We start from the raw sequence: 19,743 nt of genomic DNA, 5'->3' as shown, positions 1-19,743 counted from the left end.
TTCAGGAATCAATTACCCTGTGTCCTTCTGTCTTAGAAACTCTGGGTTACCCCGGGGGCGAGGTGTCCTTGTCCAGAGGACCCTGCTCTTCCTACCTCCAGGGCACTGAAGCTAGAATTCCCAATCTCTCCCTTTTAAGATTTATTATTTATATAGTATTCTGCCTGCACGTGTACCTGCAAGCCAGAAGAGGATCTCCAGCCCTATTTCTCTTAATGTAGATTTTTCCTTAGGATGCCAGTGTGCACGCCAACAAAGCTTTAGGGGAGGGCATGGTTCACAGCCCTCCCCTAAAGCCAGAGGGATGGTAACCATGCCTCAACTCTTTCCAGGTGGTCTAGGGCAAAGAGGCCCAATGATGCAGTGCCTGAGGGGAGCTGGAACCCTGGGCCAATTCACGTGGAGCTGGTCACCCAGGCAGAGGAGAAAGTCTGCCTCATACACCCAACTCCTTGTATTTCTTGTCACTCAGCAGGGACAGCAGCTGCCCCACCCCATTTGAGACTCCCCCTCCAGGGAGCTTGGGATAGAAATCCCATCCAATTCTTCCTCCAAGGTCTGGAGAGTTGGCGGAGTTTCAGTTTAGTACCAAGCTGGGGTGTGAGGACAGCCTCTCTTCTGAGAGTCGCCATCGCTTCCAGCATGGTGAGAGAGAAAGTGGGGCAATGCCAGGCCAGACATGGACTGAGAGCCTAGAAGCCATTGGCCCAATTCCTATCAGGAGGAGGCACTTATGGGAGGAATCCCCACACCCAGGGTGTCTCGTGTGGGACAGGGTAGGGCAGATAGGTTCAGCAGACCTAAGAGAGCACTGCAGCGAACCTGCGCCCTGCTACTTTCTCAATACCTGCTGCCACAAGAAGCCACCACTAAAAACCAAAACAAACGAAAAACCACGACAGTTCAAACAGCAGGTTTATTCTCACGTTTCAGAGGTTAGAAACCAAAACATGTCCCACTGAGCTTAAGTCCAGATGTCAGCAGAACCCGTCCCTGCTGGAGGTTCAGAGAGAATCCATGTGCTGTTCTCCAGCTCCTGGCTTCTTTGACTTCTCACAACCACATGGCAGCAGTCACCCCCTGCTTCCCTCCCACAGGGCTTCCTGGGAGGAAGCCCCGCCCACCGAGATGACCTAGGATCCTTTCCCCTAAAGACCTCCAGCTATTTATCTGTACAGCCTCTTGTCACACCACCTAAGGCCTAGAGGTTCCTGGCATGAGGACCCGGGCACACGAACCACTATCTACCTCTGACAACTAGGCTGCAAAACGGATTCCGTTTGTAGTGTTTCAGTGACTGGGAGGGGAGGAGCTGGAGATGGTTCTTTGGGCTAAGCAGGGTCCTTCCTAACCTTATGAAGGCCCAGGCATCAGCAATGTCCCTCTTCTTCTCAGAGACACCCATGCAGTGCAATGTCTCCTTGAAAGTCCGGTGCAGGGCTCAACCTAAGTGCTGGTGGGAGGGGCAAGACCAGCTTAAGAGACCCGCAGCAGCCCGGGTGGCCTCAGAGTGCCTACCCAAAGCCAGATGATGGTAAGAATTCCCCAGTGGGAAGAGACAGGGCTCTGGGGCTTGCGGAGGGCAGAGGGAAGCCACGGGAGGAGTGGTGTCTCCTGGGACAGCACGTGTGGGCCTGGAATGTGACTACAGGGGCTGGCATTGTGCAGCAAGAGCTGGGGCTGTGCCACTGGCCCAGAGAGATGATGCAGACTTTCTGAGAGCAGCTCTGCCCTCAGCATCTAAGGGCAAGGGCAGGTGGAACTCCGGGGCCCCCTGGGCTTCCCCTCTACCGAGAACGGAGGGCAGGAGGACGGTGGCAAAGCAAGGAGGGGCCTCCCTTGCTACCTCTTCTCCATGCTCTGCATCTGCAGGCTGAGGGAGGTGAAGCTGGCCAAGAGGTCCGTCACCTCATCCACCTGCAGGGAGACACCGAGGCTGGTCTGAGGGTGTATCACCCAGCACGGAGCACCGGCAGCGCCTCTGTCCAGGGCAGACGAATGCTTCCCCATCTTGGTGTTTCAATGACTAAGACGAGGGCTGTGTTGGGCTCAGTAGAGTCCTTGACCAGTGAAGGCCCCTGTCACCAACCCCTCTCTCTGACTATGGCTGCATCCTGAACATCATGTGGTCTGGGACTGCCCCCAAAATCAGGGACATGAGCACATACCAGCCACTTTAGTTTCAAGGAAGTGGACAGAGGCTGTGAGGGTCATGGTGGTGGTAGCACCCCAGGCCCTGTCTTTTTGTGATATTAGGGTCTGGCTGCACTGCAGAGGCGCTGGACTGGCTGAGGCTCTTGCGCGGGCCCTGGGGCTGTGGCTCACCTGTTCTTTGGTACTGGTCATCTGGAGGCGGGTACAGAGGTCATCCAGGCGTTCCCGCTGTTCGTGCCGGCCCAGGCGCTCCAGGTACTCCCGCAGCATGTGAATGATCTGGGAGGAGATGGGGAGCTGAGCTGCTGGCCAGGAGGCAGGCAAGGGCCCGACATGCCACCATTAGCAGAATGGAGCAGGAATACGGGGGGGTCAGTGAGATCAGGAGCCCTGAGCCACAGGCAGGCTGTCTGGTAATCCTGGTACCCATTCAGGAGGAATCACCCGTTCAGGAGGAATCACTCACCTGCTTCACCTCCAGCCGCACGGCCTCCAGGCACTGGGAATGGCCCTCCTGTAGGATGTTCAGCTTCGACTTGGCCAGGTGGAGGGGTGTGCGGCCAGCTCTGTCCAGGGCATCTACACGGGCCCCTGTGGGAACAGGCAGAAGGAAGCATGCTGGGGATGAGAGCAAGAAAAGGGCGGGAGGAGGGAAAGGGCCCACATACCTCCTCGAAGCAGTGTGGTTATAACAGGCACGTGGTTGGTACAGGCAGCTGCGAAAGAAGAGAGGCTTAAGAATCACAACTCCAGGAAGCAGGGAAGAAAAGCTGTGTCTCTGGGTGCGTGTGTGCCACAGTACCTCCTGACAGTGTTGCCAGGGCAGTATGCTCTACGGGGAAGGACTCACATCAAGCCCAGTTTTCTCCCTGTGCTGCTGGGGAAACTGAGACCTGGAGATGGGACTCACTAGAACTGATGGAGTGAGTCAACAGCAAGGCTGGGGCAGCCAAAGGGCTCACAACCCACTTCCCAGCTGAGGTGTCTGCAGCCAGGCCAGGGTACACAACAGCCCTGCCAGGGACACAGCCTACTGTGAATGGATGGCCTGTGGGACAGAGGCCCGGGGCTCCACACTCCTGCCAGGGTGCTGGGAGATACTTCTGGGGGCCTGCAGAACCCTAGGCCTCACATGTTAGAAGTCTACCTTTGTTGGCTTTGAGGACTTACCCAGGTGCAATGGCGTGTTGCCCAGACCATCCTGCTGGTTGGGGTCGGCCCCATGGTCCAGGAGTAGCTGCACTGAAGACAGAAAACCCCATGATATACTGTTAGAGGTTTCCACCTTCCCCTGAAGCCAGCAGAGGTTTGCTTGGAGTGTGGTGTGCAGAATCCAGGCATGGTTCCCCATGTTGTTGGCATGCATTAAATTACAGGGTAATTACACTATCTACAGGGTTTGTGTACTAGACCCCAAAGGTCAGGAACCAAGGACTCTAGGATGGTCTCTTGACCTCTCGGTCCCATCTGACTGAGGAAAGTACTAGGGAAGGCTCCTGGAGGTATTTTCTATTCCCCTTACGGCGGTGAGCCGCAGTGAGAGCTAGACCATAGGTGATGCTGTGTTCAACGACCAATTCCCCCTCTTCAACAGCTCTAGGCTACCTCATGTTGCCAAGGCTTGCCAAACACCCAGCCAGAATCACTTAGGCTAAGGTCATTGTACAGGGAGGCCAGGCTTAAGTCTCACAAAAGAAAAAAAGCTAATTCCAGAGGGACTTGTCATGGATGAAATGTAAACAGCAACACTGTCATATTTCTAGAAGAAAATAAGAGGCTATCTTTGTGAGGTAGGCAAAGGTTTGTAAAGAGTCACACACAGAAAAAACCCACCAACGACAGGAAAGGAACAACCATGGACCTACAGCTGGGGCTCGTGGCTAAGGTCTGTGATTCCAGCTATTCAGGGGTCTGAGGCTGCAGGGTCTCAAGTTCAAGGCTTACTTTGTCTGTAGCATACGCCCAAGGCCAGCCTGGACGATTTACTAAGACCCTGTTTCAGAATAAAAAGTAAAGCCAGGCAGTGGTGGCACTCACCTTTAATCCCAGCACTAAGGAGACAGAGGAAGGCGGATCTCTGTGAGTTTGAGGCTAGCCTGGTCTACAAGGCAAGTTCCAGGATAGCCAGGGCTACAGAGAAACCCTGTCTCGAAAAAAAAAAAAAATCCAAACAACAACAACAAAAAAAGAAGGCTGGGATATAGCTTAGTGGCAGAGAGAGCACTTGCTAACATGAGTGAGACCCTGGGTTTGATCCCCGGAACCACAAAAGAAAAGGGGAAAAAAAAAAGGCTGGCCAAGGTTTGTGTATACCGTAATTCTAGCACTCATGAGTAATCTGGCATTGAGGGCTCCTTTCCTTATTCCACACCTTTGGGCCACCTGAGGCATGCAGACAGCAATTCCTCCCCCATTCTCTTTAGAAAATGTCACTGACTTTGACCAGCACCTGTTGTCTCCCCAGGACTCACCAATCTGGTCATTGCCGTTGCAGGAGGCAAAATGGAGGGCTGTTCGGCCTTTGTCATCAGCTGCACAGGGATCCGTGCCATCTTCCAGCAGCTGCTGCACTGACCACCAAGATGGGGGAGGAGACAGGGGAGAAAGAAATAGTGTTAGCTATGCTGCAGTCCCTAGGGACGGACAATGGTGCTCAAGGGCCTGTCTAGATGAGCCATCCATAATTCACAGGGAAGCTGGTCCCTCCTGGATGCTGGGTCCGCAGGGACTACTAGCCCCATGGGGAATTCTCTTGTTTTAATAGCCATGGATTGTGTTTAACCAGTGTCTAGGGATTGGCTAGAACATCAGAAGGGGCTATTGAATCCATCGTAGCCACTGTGAGTCACAGTAATTCTGGCATAGGCCATGGCCCCATCCCTCTGTCTCCGCTTAGAAACATATGCATTCCGGCTGGACACAGCTGCCCAAGCTACTGGCTGGGACTTACTTGGCTCTCAAGAGGTAGCACTTTAAAGGGGAAACAGCACAAGGCCCAGGGACGTAAAAAATCTCAGACTAAGCTAAGCAAGAAAGGAGTGCACAGCCATCAGCATGAGGCGCTGGCAGGGGCTGGGCTGGGAACAGGCATGGAGGCCTGGACTTGCACAGCAGTCATCAGAAAAAGGGCATCTCTGGCCTGCCCATCTGAGGAGCTGCTGTGATGGGGATAATGGATGTGCTATTCCATCTCTGACAGTGTAGAGGCCCCGTAAAGAGGGAGACATTATACACTAATGACCATGTCCGACACAAGTGGGGAAAATTGCTGCCAGTCATTTTAGAGTCAGTGACATCCTAGTCTCTTTTCCCCAGTAGACCCCTAAAGGACCGGAGTTCTTCCAGCCAGAGTGCAAACTGCTTCCTGTCCATGCAGCTCTCCCCGCTGACTCAGCCTCTTCTTTTCTCTCCCACACTTTTCCCATGTCCTGTTCATTCTGTTCCTTACTAGCCACAGACTGTAGTCCTCACGGTACAGTGTACTCAGTGTTCTGGCCGGGCATCCACCCCACAATAGCCAAGCGAGGTGTCACATCCGCTCCACAGACCAGGACACTTTGCTCAGCGAGACAGCATTAAGGTTCAGAGGCCACACTGACCCAGGTGACAAAAGCAAAGGACATCTCTGCTGTGTTTTGTGTTCTAGTCTGGGTTCTGAACTGGTATCTCTTTATAGTCTTCCTCCTCAGCTATCTCACAGGTGTAGAGCTTTGCTATGAGGCACAGGGCCCTGTGAGTGCCTGCTCAGTCAGTGTTGCTGACTGGCTGGCCAGGCATGGTGGCACACTCCTGTAACCACTGCACTCTAGAGACAGAGGCAGGAAAATCACAAGTTCAAGGCCAAACTGAAAGACACTAGCCCGAACACTATCCTCTTGCCGTATACTATGGAAAGTAAAAAAAAAAAAGGGGGGGGCAGGGGTTCTGGGTGGACAAGAAGGCTCAGTAGGTAAAAGTATTGGTCACCAAGACTGATGGCCTGAGTTCAATCCCACACTGTGGAAGGAGGGAACAGTGCCCACAAGTTGCCCTCGGACATTTGCAAGCACACCATGACACATGCTCCCCTAAGCAATAAACATTAAAAATAATAGCCAGGCAGTGGTGGCACATGTCTTTAATCAGAAGCAGCGGCAGGTGATTTTCTGTGAGTTTGAGGGCAGCCTGGTCTACAGATCAAGTTCCAGGACAGCCAGGGTTAAACAAAGAAACACTATCTTAAAAAACCACAATAATAATAATAATAATAATAATAATATGATGATGATGATGATGATGATGATGTCAATTATTTTTTACTGCAAAACTTTCCACAAAGATGCTCAAATATCCTAAAACATTAAGTTTCACAGAAACAGACCAAGACGAGAAGTGGATAAAGCTTTCAGGCTCTGGGCTTGCTGATGACTGCTGTGCCAAAGGCAAGGAAACCATCTGGAAGCAGGTTCCTGGAACCATCTGGAAGCAGCATGTCCCTACCCATGCCTGCTGGAAGTGGGCTCCTGAAGCCATGGCCCTTTATCAGTATTGACATCATATCTGTTGTCCATAGCACAACTCACCACCAAAACAGAACGGTGAACACTGGCAGGACAGTAACCCCCAGATTTTGTGGATATGTTACCTTTAAGTCAAAAGTGATTTTGTAGATCTGCGTAAGCTAAAGACTCTAAGATGTGGAGACAATGTGGGATTATCCAGGCCAAAAGAACCGAATAAATCCTTAAAACCAGGGGACCTTTTCCCACTTCAGAGACTAGAGAGGGCAAGATGAGGACTCAGCCCACTCTTTCAGGCTTTGTACACGAGAATGAGGCTGACACCAAGAAACATGGCAACTTAGAAGCTGCAAAACACGGAGAAACAGATCCTTCCCAAGATCCCCCAGAAGGAAATGCATCTGACTGACACCTGGAGCGTAGCCTGGCCAGGGAGACCTGGGTTGGACATGTGACCTGTACAACTGCACGGAACTTGTGTGGCTGCCCACTGGATTTGGGTCATTTTTTCAGGCCGCTGTGATGGTTAATCTTGTCACCTAGGAGACTAGTAAGTCGCACGTCAGTGTAACCTCTGACAGTATTCTCAGGGGAGATTAAGATCCTGGGTGTGGGCGGCACCATCCCACAGGCTGCAGGCCCAGAAGGGAAGAAAAGGAAAAAGGAGAGAGCCTGAGAACACACGCATTCTCTCTCTGCTTCCTGCCACAGCGACATCGCCTTCTCTCTTCTGCCACGTCCTCCCAGCAATGATCAATAAAAACTTGGTTTTTAAAAAATTTATTCATTATTTTGTATTTGCTATGTATGGCATATATGTTTGTGGTGTATGCAAGTGCCTATGTGTGTGCATGCAGAGACCAGAGGAGGACCCCAACAACTGCCTATCATTTGCCACATTATTTTATGATACAAGGCTCTCTCACTGAACCCAAAACTTCCTGTCTTACTTCGGTGGTTGTCTGTCAGGCTCCTCGAATCTACCTGTCTCCAACCATATAATTCTGCAGTTACAGGCACATGAAGCCAGGCCTGACTTTTTCACATGGGTCCTTTGACCTCAGGTCCTCAGGAAGTGCTCTTACCACTGAGCCATTCCCCAGGACGAACCTGTTATTTTTATCCCCCTCTGTATCCTAGGCTGTCTTAGAACTTGTTGTATAGACCAGACTGGCCTTAATTTGCCATCCAACGACCTCTGCTCCTGAGGGCTGCGATTAAGGACATACTCCACCACACTGAGGACCAATGGAGTAAATGATCTGAGGACCGAAAGATCTGAAGTCTTGAGATAAAAGAAATGTCCTTCCTTTGTGTGCTATTTTGTCTAAATAGTCTGTAACAAAAGTCTGACAATATAGCAGCCATAGTAAACTAACACACCATTTCCCCCGACACGAGTGGATTAAACCCTGACACATTAGTGGATTAAATTATCAGTATTAGTATTAGCAGTGATAGTAGTGGTAGTAATGACAGCAGTATTTGTCTTAGAAGTTGTTCTTGTACGGCTGATGATCTGTCTCAGCTAAGGGGATGCTCAGAAGCAGCAACAGAAAGGCAGTTGCGGGGTCCTGCAGGGAGTCCCAGCCGTGCTTGTCAGATGCTGAGTCATTAACGGGTCAAAGACAGGCGGTGGTGTCACATGCCTTTAATCCCAGTGCTCAGGAGGAAGAAGCAGGTGGATCTCTGAGTTAAGAGGCCAGCCTGGTCTACAGAGTGAGTTCCAGGACAGCCAGGGCTGCACACAGAAACCCTGTCTTGAAAAACCAAACCAAATAAATCAGGTCTAAGGACCAGCTACTGAGCAGCTATAGGTACCAGATGATCTCCTGGCAATCAAGGTAGGGTGTTCACCCCTGGGAGCTAAAAGGTCTAGAACGGCACTTGCTCTTCGCTAAGGGCTATGCTAAGTCCCAGGATGAAAACAACCACCAAACCAGACATGGTCGTTAGCATCAGGAAGCATACAGGGTGGTAAGCACTAGGACACAGGTAAACTCTGGGTAACAGAGGAGCACAGTGAGGCAGAACCTACGCCTCACTTCTGTTCTGCACAGTGACTTCAGAGTCAGGGAGAAACAGAGCAAGCCTGCTCCAAGCGAGGGGGAGCTTTTCCCTTCCCATCAGCCCATAGGTCCCACTGCGCACACTCACCTGTTTCTACGTCATTGGCATTGGCTGAGTCTCTCAGCCTCTTCAGAGCTATAAAGAGAGAAGTGATAGTTTCTTTAAAAAATGACCATAGACAAACAGAAGATGCATGGCTTCCTAGCTGTCCCTGCTATCTCACGGTCCTGAAAGGCAAAGGTGTCAGAACAGAAACCACCAGCCTGGGAACACAGGAACTGGGCCACAGCTGGAGAGACCACTGTCTGCAGCAAATCTGACTTCTGGAGGCAGATCTAATTTCTGTCACTTGTGGTGTAGCTTGTGACCTTGGGCGAGCCAGTTCCTCACCCTGGGCCTCAGCCTATTATCTATAAAACAAGGCTGAGTTGTTCTGCCAGCTCTAAGCTGTTACAAAGAAAATTGAGATGATTTTTTAAAAAAGAAAGAATGAGAGGGTTTATTTAGTCCTTGGAGAGCTAATCACACTCAGCCTCGTGTTACTTGACTTCAAAGCGGGTCATTCCTAAATGACTTACCAAATGTGGTAATTCCTAAGCAGAAACTTTCCTCCTTTTTCAACGGTATTACTTCTACCTTAGAACTAACAGAAAGCAATATCTTTTATTTAATTAATTTATTTTTTTAATAAATTATAGTTTATTCACTTTGTATCCCAGCTGTAGGTCCCTCCCACAACCCCTTCCAATCTCACTCTCCCTCCCTCATCTCATCCCATGCCCCTCCCCAAGTCCACTGGTAGGGGAGGTCCTCCTCCCCCTCCCTCAGACCCTAGCCTATCAGGTCTCATCAAGACTGGCTGCATTGTCTTCCCCTGTGGCCTGGTAAGGCTGCTCCCCCATCAGGGGGAGGGGGTCAAAGAGCCAGCCACTGAGTTCATGTCAGAGACAGTCCCTGTTCCCCTTACTAGGGAACCAACTTGGAGACCAGAAAGCAGAATCTTAGTTGTCAGAGAATGGTCAAAAATTTGCAAACTAGATATAACAATTGCATGTAACCATGTGCTACTTTTTTGTTTATGCAGTACTTTGAAATTCTCTTTTAATATTCATGACACTAAGACACCAGGTCAAACAATGTTAAGTCTAAAAAGAGACCTTATAACTTCCCATTCTTAATTCTTTTGCACCCCATTTTTCTTTTCACTCATGAAGTATAGAAAACAATATAGCAGACATTCCAGGGCAGTCTGGTTGACTTGGGTTGGAATACTGGCACAGCCTTATCTATGTGACTTGGAATCAGAATGTCCAAATAGTAATCACTGGACTAGGCAGTCAATGATAGGTAGGATTTGGGGATGCTGAGACAATTTTTTTGGGAAAATTTGTCTGCTACAAAGTCTGACTTACTGAGTGCAATCACCAGGACTCACGCTGTGAAACTGGAACTTAATACTTAGTCCAGGCTAGCCTTGAACTCATGGGAGTCTTCTCGCATCTGCCTCCTGAGTGGTGGAATTCCATGTGTGCGTCACTGTTGGAAGGACCCTGCTGTTTGAGGTTGCAGTCCTTCCAGTCTGGAGCCATTCTGAGCTCGGCCTTCAGGTGCAGGACTCCCTCTCCCCAGCAGGGCCTCCTGCTCTCTGCCTGACTTCATCTGGAGGGTGTCTTTGGAGATAGATGCCTCTAACCACATCTGATATATGGCCTTTGACACAGCTCCCTGCTAGCTCTCCCCTCCCACCTATAGGATAATTAGATACTGTGTTCCTGTTCACATGATAGGATCGTGCTGTTTAATGCAAATCAAGCATCCTTGAGGTGCCTGGTTTTAACCAGTAATGTACCCCTATCCTTGGAATCCCTCACCCACTCCCCAAGGAGTATATAACCTTTGTTCTCTGGAATCAAAGTTGAACTAGCTCCCTGAAGTAGTTCCGGGACGTGCTTTGCCGGCCTTCCAAGCTCTGCGCCTCACCTTCTGTTCCTCCCGCCTTCGTGGGCTGGTGGCCAACAGCACCCCCGCCCCCCCCCAGGAAAGAGGAGGACCTCACACCACCACACCTGGCTGTTTTTCTTGCTTACAGTAAATTCTGTACAAGTCACTTCTCACAACGTATCTCTTGAAAAGATAATTTAAAAAAAAAAAATGTGTATCAAACAGGTGTTTGCCCCATCCCAAAAGTAGTTCAGAACCTTACCCTAACTCTTAACACTCCAGGAAGTTCAGAACCTAACCGAACTCCTAGCACTCCTGTAAGGCTGGTAGGGTACCCATTCTACAAACAGAAAATAGAGGAGACAAGTGTCTGCAGGTTGCTTAGGGGCCAAGTGTTAGTGTGATGCGGATCTGCGCATTCCCACAGTTGGTTGAGCAGGGACAGAGGCTCTAGGCTCCCCTCTCTGGTAATAAAAATACTCTCTATTGTGCTACACTATTGTCTACTAACCACCCTCGGGAGTGTGAAGTTTTCATCCAGGGACGACCAAGTGGCCGAAGCCGCGGTCCTCGGCAGCTCTCACTCGCGAGCGACCCCCGGGTCCCCGGCTGAGCTCACCGTGTACCTCCTTGCCCGTGGGCCCGAGCCGACGGTGAGGTCTGGCAGCGCGCCTCAGCCGCCCGGCGGGGATCTTGCAGCGCAGTTCGTCGCGGGGCTCGGTGTCCTGCTGCCACAGGACCTGCAGGTAGCGCAGCGGGGACTGGGCCCTGCCGGCCGCCCGGCCCGGGAGGCCCGCGCCGCCGCCCAGCGCAGCGCCGAGGTCCGCGAAGGAGAACAGGCCTCCTGCTTCCGCCAGCGGCTCCGGCGCCACCGCGCACTCGCCGTCGGAACTCGAGCGGCCGGATCGCGACTCGTCGTCCGCGCCTCCGCCGGTGGCTGCCATGGCAACGGCTAGGCGCGGGCCTGGCAGCGCCAGCCTCGTTCCCGAACCACCAACCGACCCGCTTCCCTCCAGGAGAAGCTTCGCTGTCAGCAAGCGGGAGGGCGGGGCCTGCAACCACGGCAACAGAGCGCGGCCGAGCGTCGAACCAATCAGAGCTTGCCCAGCCTGCACGGCACAGCCAATCAGGCAAAAGAGGCAGAGTACAAGGAGAACACTGGTTTTCGGTAGTGTGACTGGCGGCCCTATGAGCCAATCACAAATTTAGGATTGCCGACGCTCTCAGCGGTGTTACTACCGAAGCCAATAAAACCGCCGAATCCAAGACACTCCCTCCCACCCCTTCTTTCATTTCTTCCTGTCGTAGCTCCAGACAAGACGACTGGCAAATGCTTTAGCCAATGACGGCAAGATGCCCTCCGGCCAATCAGGCAGGAATGTGAAGAAACCAAACTCCTCTGGTATTGGTGTGTTTTGAATCAATGAACTCAATAAAATTTTAAAATGAAATAAAATTATAAAATAAAAAATAAAATAAAAAATTTCAGAAGCACAATAATTTGATGATATCGCCACGAAGTAGGTGATAATAGATTCTAACGTAATAGATGTCTCTTCGTCAGACTGATTTTGCTGATCATTGCTTTAACAAAGAATTATATTCAATGCAATTATACAAGCGTAACCCTTCAGTAGGCAGTTTAGCGCGGCTCAGCCTTGAAAGTCCTATCTACCACTGGCCTGCCCATTACCCAAGGGGCTGCAAGTAGACACACGCATCATTCATGTCTGGTCAAATGGAAAACACTTGAGAGAATAAACAAACAAACAAACAAACACCTGCGGCATTGCTTTGTGCTAATTCAGGGACTTGGGTTCTAGTCCTGCTCCATCTCCTCCAAGTTTGTGACTGGAGGCAGGCTTCTTAGAATTGCTCTACCCACCAAAAGTAGATATGAATACCAGCTCAGGCCAGATCCATCTTTTTTGCCTTGATTTGTTGGCCTTTACACTAAGTTAGAGAAATTTGAACTGGTTGTCAGTATTTTTAAGTTGACAGCTGGGCCAGCAAGAAGGATGACAGTTCTCAATCTGTGGGCTGTGACCCTTTTGGAGATGAATGACCCTTTCACAGGGGTTGTCTAAAACGATCTACATATTTACATTAGGGTTCATGCCAGGAACAAAATTACAGTTACGAAGTAGCAAAGAGAAAAATTTAATGGTTGGGGAAATCACTGTTGCGGGATATTTGATCACACTGTGAACCCAAGATCCCAAGATTGTGTACTGAAAACCTTTTCTTAGATGTGGTGTGGCTCAGCCCTAGCACACGCCGTTAATCCAAGAGCTTTCTGTAAACAGCATTAAATAAAGTCAATTGTAGGTCAAGAGGTGAAGCAAGCGACCAGTTGACAGGAAGTGAACATAAGAAAATAACTTAGAGAGTGAGAGGAAGTCTGGAGAACAGATAGAGACACAGGAAGTAGAAAGGAGGGACGTTCAATTTGAAGGGTTTTTAAGACAGTGTGGAGGAGAAGGAGCTTTTTTTTTTTTTAAGATTTATTTATTATTTATACAACATTCTGCCTGCACACCAGATCTTACTATAGATGGTTCTGAGCCACCACGTGGTTGCTGGAAATTGAATTCAAGACTTTTGGAAGAACAGCAAGTGTTCTTAACCTCTGTGCCATCTCTCCAGCCCCCGAGAAAAAGCTTTTTCCTTCCTGGACTTTGGCTGAGGAGGAAGGTCAGCTGGGTGCTTTCTCTACCTCTCTGAGCTGACAGGCTTTCACCCCACATCTGGCTCCTGAGTCTTTATTGGTAAAATTGAACATTTGGGATTTTGTTTTAAAATAACAGGTCACCACAACATGAGGAACTCTATTAAGAGTTGCAGCATTAGGAAGGATGAGAGCCACTGGCTTCGCAGGTGAGAAAGAACTCTTGCTGCATTAGCCTGACAACTTGAGTTTGATTCCAGATCTTGTGGCAGAAGGAGAGAACCTGCTCCCGAAAGGAGCCTAGCCTCCACACTCATTCCATGGCATGACAGTTTGTCTGTCTTCCTCTCTCCCTCTTTTTCCCTTACTTACCCCCCTCTCTCACACACACAAGTAATAGTAAAAATTTGAAAATAACACTTGGCCACTTTCAAATAACATTTTTTGTTTTTTTAAAGATGTATTTAAGTTTATGCACGGTGGTCTTTTGCCTGCATGTATGTGTGTGAAGATGCCAGATCCCCTGGAACTGGACTTATAAACAGGTGTGAGCTGCCATGTGGGTGCTGGGAATTGAACCAGCATCGTCTGGAAGAGCAATCAGTGCTCTCAACCACTGAGCCATCTCTTCAGCCCCGTTTTCATTTTGCAAGACAGGGTTTCTCTGTTTAACTCTGGCTATCCTGGAACTCACTCTGTATACCAAGCTGGCCTCAAAATCAGAGATCCACCTCCCTCTGCCTCTTAAGTGCTGGGGTTAAAGGCTTACACCACTACTGCCTGGCTTAACAAATATATTATTAATTGAAAAAAAATTGTACAATAGATTCTAATCATGCTCTGCCCTTCCCCCAGCTCCTCTCAGACCTGCTGCATCTCCTTACACACGCACCTTCATGCCTTTTCTTTTTCTCCTTAAAAAAAGAAACACACATGGGGCTGGAGAGATGGCTCAGAGGTTAAGAGTACTGGCTCCTCTTCCAGAGGTCCTGAGTTCAATTCCCAACAACCACATGGTGGCTCACAACCATCTATAATGAGATCTGATGCTCTCTTCTGGTGTGCAGCTGTACATGAAGACAGAGCATTTATATACATAAAATACTTAAATAAATAAGTGTTAAAAAAAAAAAGAAACACACACACCAAAAAAAAAAAAAACCCCACAAACACACACACACACACAAAACAACCAATCAAACAACAACAACAACAAAAAACAGACCACAAAAACACAAAAAATAGAAACCAATATATATATAAGCAAAGGGCCAGTAATACAAAAATGCCCAAACAATACAACATAGGACAAAAAAGTACAAAAATACTGTTGACCTAATTTTGTATGGTGCTCACTCTGAAGTATGGTTACTATACCGCTGAGATTTCATCAAAGAAAATTGTTCTTTGCAGATAGTGTCTTGGTTAAGGGTGAGCGCCCCTGCCCACGTCTTCCTCTCATCACTGGGACCCCATCCTGGCCCACAGTCCCTGTGAGTTCATATATTTATCAGTCCTGTTGAGTTTGGAGGACGCTGTTTCCTTGGAATCAACCATCACCTTTGATTCTCTTTGTTTTTCCACACAGGGTTTCTTTGTGTAGTCCCGGTTGTCTTGGAACTTGTTCTGTAGACCAGGCTAGCCTTGAACTCAGAGACCCCCTTGCTTCTGCCTCCCACAGGCTGGGATCAAAAGCATGTGCCACCGATTTATGGTGCAGTTTTCAGGGCCTAGTGCATTTGGGTGGCTGGGTTCTGGTGGAGGCATGTTGTCTTGCCTGGTCATGTTTGTGTTTTCATGCTGAGGTCTAAGCTTCTGGAGTGATGTAGTTTGAGGTGTTACCTGGTGTTGGTCTTATCTTTGCCTTCTGTGGAGGGGTGCTGCTGCCCTCTCTGGATCCTACGTGAGTGCGGTGGCTGTGAGGCCCAGGTGGAGAGTGTTCATGTCAGTATGTGGTAGAAAGGAACGGAACCAGCTAGGAGGAAAGGCTGAGGGGTACCACGGGAAAGAGCTAGATGTTGCCTATTCATGATGAGAAAGAGGGAGACAGCAAGGCATCCCTGCTGTAGGCAGATACTCCCTTTGTATACTTTGTAAACTCTCTAGGCATCAGGCTTCCCCTGAGGAGCTCCAGCAGTTAGGCCCTGCCCCCAGACGTCCCTACTGGCCCTAAAGGCTGTTTTCTAGTGGCTGTAATGGCTGTTACCAGCCCCACAAGGCTGGAGAATGGCCATACCACACAGAAAAAGAAATCTCACCAATCCCTGACCTTGCCCACGTAATCTCTCCGATCCCAGGCCACTATGTAAAGCGCCATCCCACCCGGAAGAGATCCTTGAGAAACCTGTGTTCTGCTGCTGCTTGTCCCTCAAGCAAAGGCAGCCACCCTCCTGAGATTTTCCCTCCCAATAAATCTCTTGTGTGAGGTCTGTTGTGTGGTGTGACTTTGTTGTATTGCTTAGCTCTGGACTGCCAGGACAACTTATCCAAAAAATATTCCGAGAAATCGTAGATTATTTGTGACCAACAATAATCTGGTCTTTTAAGTCTATGGTGATAGGAAGAGACACCATTTAAGATGCAATAAAGAGACAGCCTACACCTTCACTGGCCTTTTACGTTATACTGAATGCTCCAGTTTGGGTTTTGCATGATGAAACCTTTTCCAGGGGATCCACGGTGACGTTCTGAGATGGTGATTGGGGCAGTGAAACAAAAGGGACAGGAGTGAACTAAAAACAAACCTCAGGGTGGTGGAAGAGAGAGCTTCAAACACATCTAAAAAGCCTGGACAGGCTTGGCTATGACTAATGACCCAAGGCAGAGAATTTCCTACCTCAAACCCGAGGCAAAAGATCAAGAGAAAAAGGCAGCATCTAAGCTGCTAGATCCTCTACCTCGGGAGCTCGGGGCTGCTCTGTTCCTTCGCCTTTGAAGTCCGGCTTTACAAAGGGACCTTGCAAAAGCAAACACCCTGTGATGAAAGATTGCACAGAAAAGGCTTTCATCTGCTCACCCAAGTTGCATTTCTAAGCTGGGTTAATGTGCTGTCAAGCAGTGGACCCAGTCTCACCTCAAATGCAATTGTACAAATATGGGTTTAGATGGAAGCAAAGAGCAGAGGGAGCTATTCCAATACAGATGAGATGATGGGGGCCTAGACAAGAATGATGGAAGCAAGGTGGCAAGCCCCTTACAGGAATGTTTCTGGAAGTAGAACCAGCAAGATTGGCAAATGCATTAAATATAGAGTATGAGAGGGGGAGGAGAGAAAAGGATGGCACTGGAGGTTTTGAGATAAGTAACTGTAGAGGGCATGGTGTTCGAAGACATGCACTAGTACACAGGCTTATCTCTTCACGGGGGTGTATACCTGTCTTTTCCACCCAGAAGACTGGGAACAAATAGCTTTGAGAACCTGGTGACCTTTGCTATTTGTAAGGCCAGGCCTCACTGGAATCCCCCCCCCACTCTCCCTCCCTAGACCTTTGGCTTTAGCTTTGTTTCTTAGTTAATAGAATCCACCCTTAGAGGAGATTTCACGTGTACTTTATAGCCTCTGTAGTACTTTATGACCTCTATGCTATCTTGGTCGGAGATCAGAACCAGATCCTATGCTCTTAAGCTATAGAACCTATCCTCAATGTAAAGCTCACATGTACAGGCAGAGGCAGAGGGATCTCTATGAGTTCAAGGCCAGCCTAGTCTACAAAGCAAGTCCAGGACAGCTAGGACTATACTGAGAAACCCTGTCTTAAAAAAACAAAAAAAGAAGTGATATCTAATAAACATATGCCCAGTAGTTATAGGCAGGGGATCCAAGTTTGTGATATTGAAGCTTGCCTGAAGAATAAAAAATAAGCTGGGCCTCAGTGTAGACAATTAAAATGCCAGGAATGTGTGAAGCTCGGGCAACTGAATTCTGGGGGCCAGCTTGCGTTACACAGCGAAACCTTATCTCAAATAACAAGACATAACAAGACAAAGCTTTAAGCTGGCTGTGGTGGTCCATTCCTGTAATCCTAGTACTAGAGAAGCTGAGGCAGGAGAGTTATCAGTTTAAGGCCAGGCTGGGCTACATAGCAAAGTACCAGGCCAGCAAGGGCTACAGAATAAGAACCTGCCCAAAGTCAAACAAAAAGTTCTCAGAATCCAGGAAGCAAGTATACATGCTGATGTTCTGAAACGCATGCTTTTGTTTTTTCTGATTGAATATGCTGGTTGTTTCTGGATCTGAAGCAATTTTATACTCCCCCCCCCCCCCGCCTTTTTTCTTCTATCTTTTTTTCTTTTCTTTTTCTTTTTCTTTTCCAGAGCTGAGGACCGAACCCAGGGCCTTGAGCTTGCTAGGCAAGCGCTCTACCACTGAGCTAAATCCCCAACCCCTTCTTTTTCTTTTTTTCTGTTCAGCACTGGGATTTGAACTTACTTATAAAACAGGACTTTCTTTGCAGCTCAGACTCCCAAATAATAATAATGCTTGGCCATATAGCTTCAGCTTGTTTCCAACTAGCTCTTCTCTTAAATTAACCCATTGGTATTCATCTTCATTCTGCCATGTGGCTCTTTTCTTAGTCGTGGCATTGCTTCTTCCACTGTGTCTGGCTGGCCACTCTTTCTTTCCATATCTCTGTCAGAATCTCCGATTCTTTCCTATCTCTGCCACGAGTACTGCCTCCCTTTCCTGCTTTTGCCTTGGCCATTGTCCAGCTCTTTATTAAACCAATCAGAAGGTGTTGGAGGCAATGTTTATGAAATATGATGCAGCCAAAGAGTAACAATATCAAAGTCAGGCCTGTAATCAGAATTCTGCCGGTTCAGAAATCAGCATGTGAATAATAGGAAGACAGTCTTTAGACAATACATCAAAAGATCACCCCAACAAACTTAGCATCCCCTATATGCTAGGTAAGTGTAGCCCTGGCTGTCCTGGAACTCACTCTGTAGACCAGGCTGGCTTCAGACTCACCTGCCTCTACCTCCTAAGTACAGGGATCAAAGGTGTGCACCACCATTCCAGGCCCTAAATGCCAGTGATTAAGCCTAAGCCTAGGTTAAAATATCTTGGGGAGATGGGTGTGGTAGTGCATACTTTTGATCTCAGTGATTGGGAGACAGAGGCAGGAGGAGCTCTATGAATTTGAAGCCTGCCTCATCTACAGAGTAAATTTCAAGACAGCCAGGGTTATACAGAGAGACTTTGTCTTGGGAGGAAAAAAAAGATATAAGTAAATAAATAAATAAGAAAGAAATCTTGGGGTTGGCTGGAGAGCAGTAAGGAATGCCTGCTACTCTCGCAGAGGACCTAAATTTTACTTCCAGCATCAACAGAGGTGAGTTCAAAATCAGCTGAATGTCCAGAGGACTTATTCCCTCTGTGCATAACACACACACACACACACACACTCACTCACTCACTCACAGAAAGGGGGAGATAATTATTCTAAAAGTAAAATATTAAACCCTAACTTTTTAAACTTTGTTTAAAAAATAAACAAACAAACGGGCTGGAGAGATGGCTCAGAGTTAGTTAAGAGCACTGGCTGCTCTTCCAGAGGTCCTGAGTTCAATTCCCAGCAACCACATGGTTGCTCACGACCACCTATAATGAGATCTGGTGCCCTCTTCTGGCATGCAGGTCTACATGCAGACAGAACACTGTATATATAATAAATAAATTAGAAAAAAGAAAACCAAACAAACAAAACAAGGAACCAGACCTTAAGGCTTAAGGACTCCAGGGCCTAAGGAGTCAGGGAGAATGGCAAGTCTAAATAGATGCTTTGAGTAGAAGCCATCACTATGGAACACCTGTCCAGCAACAAAGCCTGGCAGTGAACCTGGGGTATTTTGTACCAAAGTCTAGTCAGAGGTAACCATGAGTGCCAAAGCCCAGAGCTGTGTACCTGGCTGTGACAAGCAAGGAGTATTGTTACCGGGAGACATGGATGCTGGTGCCCAGGTGGTAAGATTGGCAAATCAGCTGGGCAGGGACTGGAAGGCAGATTTCCTTAGATGCAATTTCCCAGTTAACTATGGAACCCAAAGAACTCTACATACCAGATATCAGTTTCTGCTGGGTTGCTTTTTAACTCCATCCCTACTTCCAGGACCTTGGGGGCTTCTAAGCTCTCTTGTGGGAGTCTACAGTAAGCAACCTGGACATCCCACAGTTGACCCCAGCTTTGCCTGCTCTGATCACAAAGTCCATAAACTGGGGCACCTTCTCACTCTATGGGACCAAGTATGAACTTTTAGCTCTTTCCTCTTTTTTCATTTAGTGTGTGTGTGTATCCTCGGGTCTACATGGAGGTCAGAGGACAGCTTTCAGAGTCGGTTCTCGCTGTCCGCCATGTGAGCCCCCGGCATCAAACTCAGGTCCTTAGGCCTGGAGGCAAGGGCCTTCACAGG

General features: G+C 48.6%; 1 protein-coding gene across 1 annotated transcript; it reads right to left on the bottom strand.

The window, feature by feature from the left end:
• Positions 1 to 897: 897 nt before the first annotated feature.
• Positions 898 to 11,708, bottom strand: Ankrd54 (ankyrin repeat domain 54). The gene is made up of 8 exons (XM_021627398.2): positions 11,284 to 11,708; positions 8,811 to 8,858; positions 4,626 to 4,724; positions 3,325 to 3,396; positions 2,823 to 2,870; positions 2,621 to 2,745; positions 2,326 to 2,433; positions 898 to 1,917 (listed from the first exon to the last, which is right to left on the bottom strand). Exons 1-8 carry the CDS (start codon positions 11,606 to 11,608, stop codon positions 1,843 to 1,845), a joined length of 900 nt encoding a protein of 299 aa, XP_021483073.1. The 5' UTR covers positions 11,609 to 11,708; the 3' UTR covers positions 898 to 1,842.
• Between the last annotated feature and the right edge of the window lie 8,035 nt (positions 11,709 to 19,743).

Source organism: Meriones unguiculatus, chromosome 8 (assembly GCF_030254825.1).
Source record: "Meriones unguiculatus strain TT.TT164.6M chromosome 8, Bangor_MerUng_6.1, whole genome shotgun sequence".
NCBI classification, from domain to species: domain Eukaryota; kingdom Metazoa; phylum Chordata; class Mammalia; order Rodentia; family Muridae; genus Meriones; species Meriones unguiculatus.
This window is presented reverse-complemented; position numbering and strand designations above follow the sequence as displayed.